At 31.3% G+C, this 14,194-nt stretch overlaps 2 protein-coding genes across 8 annotated transcripts in view; one reads left to right on the top strand and one right to left on the bottom strand.

Moving 5' to 3' along the window:
* LOC116762668 (runt-related transcription factor 2-like) overlaps window positions 1-9,909 on the bottom strand; it is a 45,121-nt gene extending 35,212 nt beyond the window's left edge. The window contains exons 1-2 of the mRNA XM_032649938.1: window positions 9,744-9,909; window positions 9,455-9,578 (exon numbers count right to left, since the gene is read on the bottom strand). Coding sequence (XP_032505829.1) covers window positions 9,455-9,578; window positions 9,744-9,827 — 208 coding nt within the window. The 5' untranslated portion in view covers window positions 9,828-9,909. The remainder of the gene's footprint in view (window positions 1-9,454; window positions 9,579-9,743) is intronic.
* Window positions 1-14,194, top strand: part of SUPT3H (SPT3 homolog, SAGA and STAGA complex component) — a 462,022-nt gene that overhangs the window by 39,701 nt on the left and 408,127 nt on the right. The window lies entirely within an intron of this gene.

Raw genomic sequence — 14,194 nt, 5'->3', positions numbered from 1 at the left:
CTATGATTTTTCTTTTTTTTTTTGAGTGCCACATCTGGAAATGCTCAAAACTTGTTTGCATTTTTAAGAGAACATTTTGCAGTGAAAGTATAACTTCTTCAGAGGTGAGGTTCAAGTTAACGAATGATGAACCATAATGTGAGGAAGCATAATATTGTGAATTATTATTTGGCAGACATAACTAATGCAGGCATTAGCTGCTGAAGCCATTAATAAAGTACCACTTGCAGAAGGCTAGAGAGATAGGCAGCACAGAACTTTCTCTGTAAACTCTCAGAATGTAAACTACAGTACAACCTAGTTTATTCAATAAGGACTAAATTCTTTAAGTTTGATATGTTTGTAGGTTCCATGATTAATGTGTAACTAGAGTATAAAAGGAGTATTTAGAATCTGTTAAAATTTGTAGGTGTGACATCATTGTCAAGTCAGGCATTTTATTTCTTAAAGTTAGAATTTATTTAAATGCACTTTTTTTTTCCAAAATAAAATTTTAATTTCTACTTACAGTGGTGCCAAAGTAAGTTTTCCTAAATAAAATTATTTAATATTTAGGTCTGTTGATAGTATTTAAAGTAAACAAAAATAAACCCATAACAACCAAGGGTGGAGGAGTATCTAGATTTGTTTTTAGCTTTCTTTTTCATGGTTCCTCAGAAGTGTATCATATTATAAATACATTCAAAATGTTTTGCTCTGAGGATATGTAGCATTCCTATAAAGGTTAAATCAATAAAAATGATTTGGACACATTCCTAAGCATGGCTAGAACAGGTAGCCCGTTGTTTTAGGTACCCTTGAGTTTTTGGAGCAGATCATTATGGCGTAGCAAAAGAACTTACTAAAAGTTGCTTTCTATGTGTAGATGCGTCAGCTTAAAAAAAGCAAGATTTCCTGGCCTTCTAGAAATGAATATTTTTACAGTAGCCTGTGAATATTGATTTAATGACATGTTTTAAACTTTGTTAAAGTTCGAAGCTTTTTTTTTTCTCTTCTCCGAATGCTGAAGATACACCATAATTGATAAGGAAGAGGTACGTACAGGAAAAATGCAACGGGCAAGCCTTTCCAGCCAGTTTAGAATAAATGGTAGTCTTATGATTAAAGAAAGTATCAGACATTATAATTGCAAAATTAGGAATTAGATGTGATTCTTTTTAGTCTTGCCAGTTTAGAAGAAAATTCTGTAATCACTGGATTGTTATCTGTTCAAAATGTTCAAATGCAAGTTTGCAAGTTTGCATTTGAACGTTTATTTAAAAAAGCATATGTGTTTCTCCTATGCTCAGGGTTGACTTCTTAGTGTGGTATTGTTGCTAGGTAGAGTTTTATTTTATGCCATTTGTTTGCTGTTTTCTTGTTCATTTCATATGTTTGAGTATGTAAGTTTTAAGTTCATATGTAAGTTTTCAGATCACACACTTTTCACAGCTACTTTTCAAAAAATTCCTTTCTGTCAGCTTACAATAATAAGATAATTTTTCTTAAAGTTTCCTTTAAAACAGCATTCAGGGTATTAGGTGTTTTTTGATCATGGAAACACAATGAATTGACCATGTATTTGGCTGAATAAGGTTTAAATCAAAGTGGAGAATTTGAGTTACATGCATTAGTTTCATTATAGAAAATCGCTTATCATTTTGTGCATGTAATATATATTTACTTTGTACGTAAATATTTTATCAAAAATACTATGTTATTTGTTGGAGCACATGATTTCATTTCATAGCCAAGAAAATAGTTTGAACATGTCTGAGTAAAAATGATTTTTACACATATAAACATATATAGAATTGTTTAACCATTTAATAATGAAATAATTTAGCAATTTAAGCCAAATATTTTGCTCTCTTAAAAAATAGTTATAGTATCTCTTGATATATTCCGATTTATCATTACATTAAAAAGAAAGAACATTTATAAAATAAAAATAAGCTAAAAATCAGCATATGTCTCAATTTTCTTTCTAGATACTTGTGAATGATTAAAAATAAATCTCCGTATGTGTTTTCTTTGATCCTGTTGGTGCACTAAAATATTCTGCAATCTGCTTATACATAGTATATGGGAAATATACTGTTAAATCTTTATTACTAAATCAAGAGTGATGTTCTGACAATACCGATTGTCTTGATCTAGCTTAGATAATAGTATTTTAAAAATAAAGTGGATACTTGTGGTAAAAAGTTTTAAAAATGTTATAAGTTTTCCCCCTAAAATAGAATATATTATGTGTGTTTAGTTTTAACAACTGAGGGAATGTAAAGAATTCTGTGTAACGCTGGAGTTTTAATAATATGAAAAAGAGGAGTTTCTACTATGAAGAGAAGGTTGGATTGATGATCAAAGGTTTGGATTACATTGACTTTCACGTTTATATTGCTTTACGAACATACTGTGTAGTACATTGTCTTTGTAAGTATATCTGTTTTATGGATTATCTTCTTAAATATTTAAATTTTTGTTTTGAACTCTGTAAGAGCAGTAGCAGTTTTTTCTGCATTTTGTCAAAAGACGAATTACCTAAAAACTTTACAAGTTTCGTGAGAAGTAAAAATTAATCTTGCTAGATTACCTTTTGTAACCAGTTATCTTGCCTGATATTAGGATGGTACTGTCTTGATGGAAGTTTTCTCGTAGATATCTTCTTATAGTGTCTTAATATTTTTGAATCGGGTGCTAAGGTCCTTAGTATGAAATGCTTGTATATTTTTACATTTATACATTTTATGGAAAACACAGTGATTGATAATAATGTAGACTATTAGCATAAAAAAGTTTTCTTTCTGTGGTAGTATAATATTGCAGATTTCTGTAATCTGATAGAAGTTTACAAAATAAAGTGAGAATTCACTTTTCTTCAAAAAATAGGTTTTCTTTAAGGTGTGTTTACAAAACTTATAAAAAAGTTATTATTGATTAAAGGGAACACGTACCCTGTAACTTTTGCATACTCTTGTGTCTAATTCTGGGATCAAATTACACTAATACTGTAAAACCAATGAGATAAATATTAATTGTAAAATACAGCACTTTTTTCTTTTCAGGTTCATAGTGAATTCACTTTGTTTAGATCCATTTAAGTAATTCTTAATCATTTGGTGGAAATGATGATACCTTTCCACTTAAAGATTATCTGGAAATTTGAAGTTTAAATTGGGAACTTCAGTAGAAAAATTTAAAAATAAAATTAATTATAATTATTACTATCAAAATGAAATAACCGAGTTAAAAATCACAATGCCTAATTTAACTTGTTTACCTAGATTATATGGGCAATGAGTAAATATGCAGAAAATATACCTGTTTAGCTTCAAGCTGGAGTTGTTCTTTGAGATAATGTATGTAAATAGGTATCTGTTAGCAGATTAATTACATTCATATTTTCCCTTGTGAACTGTAATAATTTGTTTAACTGATACCAGTTTTTAATTTAAGTTTATAACTGGAAAATAGTGTCCTTGTGTTTTACAAGTATAGTTTTTGATTATTTTAATCTTGTATACCCTAACAGATGCCTAATCTCTGTTGTTGGTTTTACAGATTAACATTTCTCTGTTAGTATACGTGCAAAAAGTAATTGATTATCTTTCCAATAGAACTGCAAACGATACCTCAGTTAACTAATTTACAGTTGTTTTCTTCCTGGTTTACAGTTATTATCCCAAGTTTCTCTAGTCACTTGTGTGTATGCATTCATATGCACAGGTAAATTCATATACTACATATTAAAATTTTCATAATTGAAAGAAATTGAAGTTGTATTTATGTGGCAAATATTTAGCTTCTGTATAAAAATATGTCCATGTCCATAGAAAGTTCTGTTGAATACCGCAACATCATTATTCGAATTTTTCCAAAGAAAGACATTGCATATACATGCCTTAGAACCTTACTGATTGTTACTGTGATTTGGCTAGCATTTTTCCTTTATTTCCCTTTGTTTTTTGGCTTTTGCTTTTAACTGAACCACAAAATGGATTTAGTTGTAAGATATCTGACTACAAGGAATATCTAACAATAAGGAATGTATAAACAAAGTCTGGCACACTCATGGTTCATATGATTTTTGTGAACCTGAAAATGTGTATTTAAATGTTTGAGTTTTTAGCTAAGTCTTTTATGTAAATATATTTTTATAGTTGAGGGTATAATGATTTCAGTAGACACCATTGATATAAAGACTGAAAAGTATAAAATAAAATTAATTTATTTGATTTTGTGGTAAAAATTATTGGCCTTGCACAGGATACTCGGATGTACCTTGTTAGACTCTCACTTCTCTAATGTAACTCTTATGTATAATTTCTTAAGGGATGGGAGTAGAAGTAGTGCAGATAACAGTCTTTAATTGCCACCATAATCTTAAATACATGTCTGAGAATAATGTAACTTGGTAAATTTTCTGACATCAATATAATAATTTTAAAATATCTTAAACATCATTAAAATTGCATTCACTTAATATATGTCTGTATGGTACAGAATTCCTTGTTTTGTGGGCAGTTGATTTAAAAATTGAAAATCACTTAATTAGAGGCAAAATCACACTCAATATGATTTTTAGTCCTGGACTGCATATTAGATGTTGGATTTATGAGTATTAACAAGAATAAAGAGTACTTACAGGAGGTGTATCAATAATGAATTTTTTCTTCACTGCAAGTATTAAATGCTTATCTGGACTCAATTCTACAGCTCATTTTATTTGGGAATTATCTTAACATATAATGGTGAATGATTAGGTTTTTATTCGTATAAGACAGCGTATTTATGAAAAAATATACTTTAGAGTTAACATCCTGTTCAACAACAACAATAAACACCCGAAATGATTGGTATGGTATTGCTTACATTCAGCACTGTCCAAAGTTGAATCCTACATCCTTAGTAAATAATACAAAGGGGAGAAATTCCTAAGAATTCAACGTAAGATGAAGATTTTGTATACAATGTAGTAAAAGAGCATTTAATCTCAGTTGCTCTACAGATCTTTAAAAAGTTATGTGGGAGTGTATGTGTGCTTGTTGTTAAATGGACAAAAGCTGGTGGTCAACTGTGGTTAAAATTGTAAGTAAAGTCCCTTTGAATAAGGTATAGAATTTCCCCATTATTTTTTTGAATTGTAATACATTAATCAAAGTACATATCCACCGAATTCCTTAAACTTTGAAATGGCAATAGATTGTATCAAGGTGTATATTTTCATTATGTGAGACTTCCTTTTCTAAAGATTTGTTTTAAAAGATTAAATATTTCATATTTCATGAAGAATTTCCATATACTTTAGAGAGCTTAGAATATTTTGCTCTTTAGAAAATACTGAATATGGAGTTTATTGTTATCCTTATTATGGGAGGCTAATGACAGGTTTTTTTTTTGGATGAAGTTTTATCTTCAGTGGAATTCATTGGTATAGGAGAAAAAGGTAGTGCAATTGGGTAACCTAGTGGGAATACTGCTTAAATTAGCATTGGTTTTGTTAGCACCCATTTACTAATAAATCTTGCATGGCAGATGACTAGAAAAAATAGTCACGCTTTGTCACGTTTACAGGTTTATTGTTTGTAGGAAGGATTCTTTCATATTGAAGGTATTTGTCTGTCTGACCATATGTGTATTATTTTTACAGAGACACACTGTAGAGGTAGACTGTTCCAGTGAATCCCTTATGTAAAAATATCTCTGTAGACTTTTGTTAGGTAATTAATTGCATTTGCAATGAACGCTTTTGAGGAGATTTGCGTGACCTCACTATTAGAGTTGTCACATTTTAGTATCTTGCAGCAGGGGTTAGAACAGTATGGAAGGTTGGTATTTGTATGCTTTGGAGAGGAGTTTGAGATGTTACCCTGTTTTGCCATCAGTTTTCGAGTATGCATGGGTGCATCATTAATCATAGGAAATGCAAAAATAAATAATCCAGTCCCATTGGATTTTTTTATATGAATACTTACCTTTTCCCTTTTTCGTATATACAGTTGAGGTATTTAGGTAACCCCTAACCTTTTGCTTCAACAAAGAAGTACAGTATAAAAATATTACCACAGTTTTCATGTGAGCAGCTCTTGAGAGGAAAAAAAAAAAGCCCTCTAGATGAATATTTGTTGAAAAAAAAGTTGTGATACAGAATGTCTTAACTCAGCCCCAATACAGTACTTGAGGACCACCAGTGTATAAAATTGAAAGCACATGAGTTTTGAAGCACTAGAAAAGGTTTGTAATTGATTAGCGCTGCTTGAAAGTACTGAAGTACAGTGAGTTTTGATTTGTGAATGGTTCTATTCAATAAAGATTAATTCTGTGTGTTTGATAAAATCTTAGTGCCTTCAATGAGTTAGTTTTTTCCCCCCTCTGCAGTTTATTTAACCATCAAATATTTCAGTGTTCTTTTAACAAACTGGAACATTTCTATCTTACTGAATTTAACTTTAGCATGACTGATTTAAACAAGTCAGACTATCAGTGATTAGTTTGAAGGGTGTAATTGAAGAGATTAATTTTTTCTTCTTTTAAAATAACTAAAGTATATCATAATGTAACCATGTATATTTCATGCTTTCTTGTGATTTAGAGACTATCAAGAGATTTATATAGACTAACAATATTTTTCTGTGATTCGTTTTAAATCTTCTACATTCTAAAATATTTTTAATGTTTAGAAGTAAAATCTTCACCAGTTTTCATGTAAAATTATGATTATTTACTATAATGTTAAATAATACATTATAAGAGTCTTTGGAAATTGCATCGACATTGTTAGCTTTTAATAGGAGTGGTCTTCTATATATGCTCTTTTTAAATCATCTCCCTGGGTTTTGAAATTTAGCTCTCTTATTTTAGAAGCAAGTTGTGACACTTTGTCGCTGTTAAATCTTGAAACTATAAAATCACTATCATTGATATGGACCACAATTATTGTTTTGGAAATCAGTCTTCACACATCACGTTCAGTCGGGTACTACAGTCAGTTACAAAGGTTTTATGTAGAAATTTAGTCTGTCAGCTGATATATTTTCGTAAATAAGTTCTTAATGGTAAGATACTCCATGAGTTACATCTATTCATTTTAACAGACTTCATTTATGATAAATAATGGACATATTTTGAGTAGTGCACATTGAAAATTCACAGACACACACACACACACACACACACACTTTTCACTTATTATTTTGAGGTGAGGCAGTTGGTCAGCGTGTGCTTTTGTCCCTTACCTAGGAAGAGCCTGAACTTTTAAAACTATTTTACAAAATTGGAGCACATACTTTTGACATTTCATTAGGTTGTTTTGATAATCAATTACTTAAGAATTTAAAGCCTGAAGTGAGGTTTCAGACTTCATATAGATTCCAGAAGGGGGAAATGTTTGTAGTGTGAGGATAACCTATGCATTATGTCCACCACCCACCTGTAATTAGTCCCGTGTAGTGGGTTCATCTTATGTTCTCTATCCAGGCTCTCAAATGCTATTTGGGAGTGGGAGAGGGTAAATTCCACTTTTCAGAAGAGGAAGACTTAGTTATGATGTATAAAAATATGTGATGTGATAGATTATTTAATTCATTATCATGCCTGTTTGAAACTGGGTCAAGTTTTGAAAATTTTACTGTAGAAATAGTTACTAAGGATGTCACAGAAATGTAACACTCCCTCATATGACAGAATAAAGAACATTTTAACATATTCTTTGTGACTATATTAGTAACTTTACATCTAATGCTGAAATAGCCCTTGAAATTTGTGTTCCCAATCTGGTTTGAAAAATTCTTATTTTTAAAAAAATAGAGTAACATTGTGAAGAGTAACTTAACTGCTTGAGATGCTGTTTCAAGTTATCCCTCCATATAACAATAGTTTTAAGCATTTTTTTCCCCTCTTCTCTTGGGTGGGAACAGCAAAAGTTTCCATGTATGAGCTATAATTATAATAGGAGTTGTTAATGCAGTCTAGTTGTGTATATGTTCTGCTTCCTTAATGCAGAAATTTTTACAGTAATGCTTATTATCTTCCATTAAATTAAAGAAAAGGATCTGTGATGATTGTATGTGTTATAACTGAGGGGGCCCAGTTAGAACTATTGAGGGAGTCACCTCAGCAATTTTACATTTTTTTGTAAAATACATAGTGTATTTTCTCACCCTTTTAAGAGAAACCTTTTTTCTCCTTCAGGTTTAATTATTTCTCTTTGACTGAAACTAAGACTGATCCTCTGGTAGCCAGTTAAAATGTGTGAAGTAGGAGGAGTAAAAGAAACTCCAATCGTTAGTTGTAAGTTATAAAGCAAAGTTAATACAGGTATACACAGCAAAAGGATTTATTTTAAAGGATAAAAGAAAATTTTATAAACTTGCCTTGTAGAACATGTTGGACAGCATAAAGAAAATCTTGTAAGTGTTTACATATTTTACTATAATACCATCTTAGCTGATGAATGTTGAAGTAGTTTACTTTTGTGTATTAACACTAACTTGAAATTAAATATTAATACTATATTATGCCTGCTTTCTTTTAAAGTCCAGCATGACTTAATTGGTATGGCTCTTTTAAATCATGCAGAGTATCCTTACAGAGTTTTCTCTTTTATGAGACTAAACGATACTCATTTTGGTAGGTCAAAGAATATGATTAAAATAATCCTAGACGTTTTAATGTTTGCTATGTTTATAACAGTTTCTACTTATGGATAATAGTGTGTAGATGTAAACTAAAATTGTATAGAAAGTTATGATTGCATGTAAGTTTTTGACGACTTCTGTGAGCTTTTTAATATCCTGGATATCCTGGGCAACTATAAAGATCTTTTAAAAATGGCTATTACATACTTAGCATAATTTTGTTTCAGTTGAATATATGCTTCAATTATGTAAAGTTGCTTAGAAACAAACTTGTGCGGATATCTATGATGCAGTCTAAAATTATAAGTAGATTTCTTGTAGTTGAGCTGGTTAAAATGTAAGTAATACTGCAGGTTTATTGCTCTGTTTTACATGGTAGAGTATAATGTCAAGATAATTCTGTGGTCTGTTATTTTGTAAAATTGCTTCCTTTTAAAAGTTTGCTCAAATATTGGGAGCTGCCGGGGTGAATACTTCACAATACTTTGATTAATGTAGTGTCTAATTTTATTTCAGTGAAGGTTAATGAGAATATTAAACTTTCCTTTACTGTTTCAACTACCTCATTTCTATAGCTCTAGAAAACATTTAGACTAGTGTGAGATAATTTAATTTTTTCTATTTCAAGTCATTAGTCCGAGAAGTAGATAAGTTACAGATGCCAAAAGCAAATTTGTACAGCAATTTCATTTTTCAACTTTTAGTGCAACAAAACAGCATCATTATGATCTTTAATATAATGTTAGCTGGCAAAGCTAGCAAGTTTATCCGAGAAACATACCTTTATGTTTAACAGGTTCATCTCTTATAGGATTTTAAAATATGATAACACTTACCCCAAAAGAAGTTTTGCTGACATGGTGTCACTGTGCTGAAGAGGCTGTTTGATGCCATAGTCCCTCCTTTTATTTTCAGATAGAACTTGTACCCTCTGTTGTAAATTCTGCTTGCAGCCTTAAACTGAAAACACAAACCATACCCAAACCTTGTTTTAGTTTTACAGTATGCCTGCAGTACATAGACTTGATATTTATTTTTTTCTGTCAAGAAATTATGTAGCTGGTAACATGTGAAAAGCAAGGAAACAAAACAAAAAGAGAATGAGCAAATATTGGAAGGACCTACTATTACTGCATAGACTGTGGTTAGAGAGCACTCACTGACTCTGTTGGTCTCGGTGGCTGGTAGTGACCTGCGGAGATTAACCATTTAAAAACCAGAGACTTCTTGCTGTCCTCCTGGAGAAAGTTTGTACCGCACTTGTGGTTCTGTGGTTGTTTGTGAGGCGAATGAAGCATTCACACAATCCAAAAAAGCAAAAGCTTTCAAACTCCTTTTTTTTTGCAAAAGCACTATTACTGGAGAGACAGAATCATGTGGTTTGTGACCTCATAGTACTCACAGTCAAGTGGGACTGCCTCCCACTGTGGCTTTCCCCCCTCGCTCATGCTCTCTCTCTCTCTGTCTCTCTCTCTCTCTCTCTCTCTCTCTCTGACAAAAGGCTTGTGGTAAGGCCCTTCCTGGCATCCAGAAGGATATAGCTTTTTAATTTTTGTGACTCATGAGGATTTGGATAGAATACAAATGCTGAAGGAGCCCAAACTCCTGTAAGGTTAAGCGTTTGTAGAGCAGAACTCTGCTGTTGTGGGCTTTCCTTTCTATCCCCCCACCCCTACTTTTTGTGCCTCCTCCTTTTATTTAGTTCATTATTGTGTCTGTGGAAAAGTGAGCAAAATTGGCTCAAGAGGCTGTGTGTGAAATCCTGAACAACAGTGATGATTTACAGTAATTTACATCTTTGGATTGTATCACATTCTGGGGTCTGCTTCATATTTGCTGGGTGATTGGAGTCCTTCTGTTTTCCTTTTTCTTGTCTTCTTAAACTCATGAATCTGTAACTCATTGTAAAAAAGTTTACCTTTCTGAAGGTCTGGTTGCAAACTGCTTGCTGGGCTTGACTGTAATTGGCCGTCATGAAAGTGTTAGTCTGGGGATTCCTTTACAAATATTAAATCACGTCTGTCTAGTTTATGTATGATCAATATTAGATGCCGGCTCCTACAGTAAAGATTAAATATAATTAGTATCTTTTGTGTTATGTTTACCTTTATCTCATGGCTAGTTTGAGTACCTTTTAAAAATGAATAGCAAAAATTGTAGCATAGTTTATTGGATGAATCTTAGTTGTCTTTATGTGTGTAATAATTTTTATTTTTCAAGGAAATATACTCATTTTGTATACTCATTTTGTATCGTTTACTTGGATATTAACTTTAACAGAACCTTTGATAGCAAGTCTTATACAAATATAAAGTAAAATTCTTATGTTGTAACTTAGATTGTTCAATGTTATTGATTTTTCTAATCTCAGAATGGAGTGGGTTAACAGAAGCTGTATTTTTTGTTTATAATAGAAGCTTTTGAAATAAATTACAAAATGCTGTGTGTAGTAAGGAATAATGCACACAGAGTATGTTAGTCGTCTCGATTTGCTAATTCTGATTCAGAAGAAAATTGGAAACATCTTTGGGAAACTATCTCCTTTTTTGCCCCTTTGGACATGTATGTATAGAACTCATTTTCTTATTAGGATGATTATATATCATAGGCAGAGAATTTCATATTTATGAATAGAGCTTCCTGTTTTCATCAGTTGAGAGAAATGGGGTATTTTTCAGCAAAAATTATAAAGCTGAACAGACCAATTTTCTAGGCATTTTTTTGCCATTTATCCACGCCACTCTGAATTTGCATGTTAGACTTCTTCCTAGTGTGATAGTAACCAGGAGTGGCATGAAGTAAATGAGTGGGAGGGTGGGCGGAGACAGTGAATTACAAAACATTATTTGGGGTGTATAATGGGGTAAGGACTGGGAAATACTGAGGAGGATGTTAGAGCCAAAGTACCCCTTCGTATGGTCATCCTAGCACAGTTCATTATCTGTTTTTGGTTTATATTTGATAAAGATAAATGTACTAATGTGTTCATAAGTTTCTTACGAAAAAATAATTTGCCCAAAATACACTGGGAGGATATGGGAATGACTTTAATCCTTTATTATTCAAATACCTAGAACTTTTCCATAATAAATTTTTAGTGATAAAAACCCAGAAATAACGTTTCAGTGTTTTATTTAAAATACATATTTATCATGCCTCATTGTGTATGTAAACAGGTTTTACATTGAAAAGTAAAAGCTTTCATTTAACATGCAGTTATTCATGCAAAAGGGAAAATTTATTCATTGATTCTCTTTCATAAATAAGGCGTACGGTGGGATCTGTAGCTCTAATTAATATCTAAAGTAAGTTAAAGGAGGGCTTTGTCTATATAATTTGTGGAATTTTCAAACATAGTTCCGTATGCACATACAATAGCAGCAGAATCAGGCAATTGAAAAAATTTAGTAGTCTGCTAAGTAAACGCTTTTCTTTTTTCAGAATGAGTTTTCAGTTTCTGCGTTTGGATTTGCTGACATCTTAAAACTTTTTGCTAAATATTTTCTCCCTTAAAATTTTTTGTTTTTATTAAGTGTACTTTGGCCCTCCAAATTAACTGTATATGTATCTGAATAATTTTTAACATCTATGTGTCTCTTAACTGCTTGTTCTGTTTTTGCAGGTAACCCTCCTGCACATAATTTTTGGGTCAGGGTAATCACTCCTACTGCTTAAGAGTTTAATAGATATTGTTGAATATGCCCTTTCTGTTCTGTGTGAGGCCCATCAAATTCTGGCAGGAGAAAGTAGTGAAGTCTTGTGCTTTAAAGTCTGTATATTCATTTTGTGCACACACACAAACACATGCATACGTACATACATACATATACTTTTTTTCTTTTTATAAATTGAAAATCTATCCTCTTTGGAGCAAATATTACTTTGTGGTAAAAATTTTAAAACAACAGTGATAACTGGTACACATTTGATAATTGACAGTCTGTTTCATTAGAAATAGCTTACCACATGTGTTGAAGAGAGACTGACTCAGAAAAGTCACTGCAGATAAAGCAAGCTCTTGATTATGCTTAAAATCAGAAATGCAAACCATAGGGTTTTTTTGGTCTTTTAAAGACCCTCAAAACTTCATTCTTTTAGGGGATATATTAGTATTTGCTATGTTGAAGTAAGTATCGAGTTTAAGTCTGCTGTATAAATTATGTATTATAATGCCATGGAAATGAAATATAGCTTTGAACTTGAAAACAGTTTCACGAAAAGTAAAGAAGTCAGTTATTTGTTTTCCCATTGCCTTGTATTTAATAAGTTTGTCAACATTGGTCGAATTTTTTGCGTTGTATATTGTTATATGATATAAGACTGTAATGTTTTAAATGCTACATATATATCTTCATTGTTACCTTTTGAATCATTTTTAATTTTCTGAATTAATGATCCTATTATAATACAGTAGTTTTATCAATACCAGTCTTGTGCCCATTTCTATTTTTTTTTGATTGTTTTAAACTTATATTTGTTGCTGTTCTATTTTTCTTTTCATTGAAAACAATAGAAGCAAAATAGGTTTGATGTAGGAATTTTATAAATTGTAGAAATCCTATTTTGGCTTAAAATGTTCTCATTGATTAGGAGGTTTCAGCAAGGAATTTTCTTAATTTATTGTTTCAACTTGGTATGTGACAATTTTATTTGGATTTGATGTATAGCTGTTGAGACTTACATAGCATTTATTGGGCCTTTTATTGATGCTTTGAAACATTTTTACATTAGTAAAATATGTATAATTTTATTGCTATTTTAAATTATGATTATGAGAGATTTAATTACACTTCCTTATTTTAATGGGGTATATATCCATGTTCACACCTGCACACACATGTGTGGTTGTATGTGTGTACAAGGTATTATTTTTTGGTACTTAAAAAAATTTACATATATATGTGTGTGTATGTATATATATACTAAAAAAAGTGGTATTTTTTGTAATCAGAGTATTCTTTGTTTTTCTCCTCAGTTTCTTTAAATTTTGTAAAAACCCAAAGCACTACCATATCCATGATTGTTTGAACAACTTCATTTGGTTAGTATTAGCAGCTCTCTGTCTGATGTGAGATAATGTGGAAGTTGGATGCCAAAAGAGAAAGTAGTTAACTTTTGTGTCTCTCTCTCTCCCCTTCTCTCTCCCCTTCCACTCCTCTCCCTTTCTTCCCTCTCTCCTCCAGGCTTTTTTGGTTTCTCTTTCTCTGTTTTGACATTTATAAAATCTCAAAGTAGATTCTTAAGGTTCTAGTAGGGGATATTGACATTAATCTTCACTAATGAATACGTTACAGGTTTGAAGCGTCTAACATTCAAGGCAAATCATTGTTATATCTTGTTATAGTACACCTCATTTGTTAGATGGTATTGGCATCTGATTACAGAGATTTAACATTTTTTAATTCCTTCCTCTGTGTTAATTTACTTTTACATTGTTTCACATGAATTTAGCCCTTTAATTATGAGGATTACTTTTTTCTCCCTTTGACTTTTTCAGAGTACACAGTGATCCATACTTGTTTAATGTAACTGTATAAATAATTCATGTTTCTTATAATTATTAGAACAATTCATCT

This window comes from Phocoena sinus, chromosome 11, assembly GCF_008692025.1.
Source record: "Phocoena sinus isolate mPhoSin1 chromosome 11, mPhoSin1.pri, whole genome shotgun sequence".
NCBI classification, from domain to species: domain Eukaryota; kingdom Metazoa; phylum Chordata; class Mammalia; order Artiodactyla; family Phocoenidae; genus Phocoena; species Phocoena sinus.
Note: the sequence above shows the minus strand (reverse complement) of the source record. Positions and strands in the feature narration are given on the sequence as shown.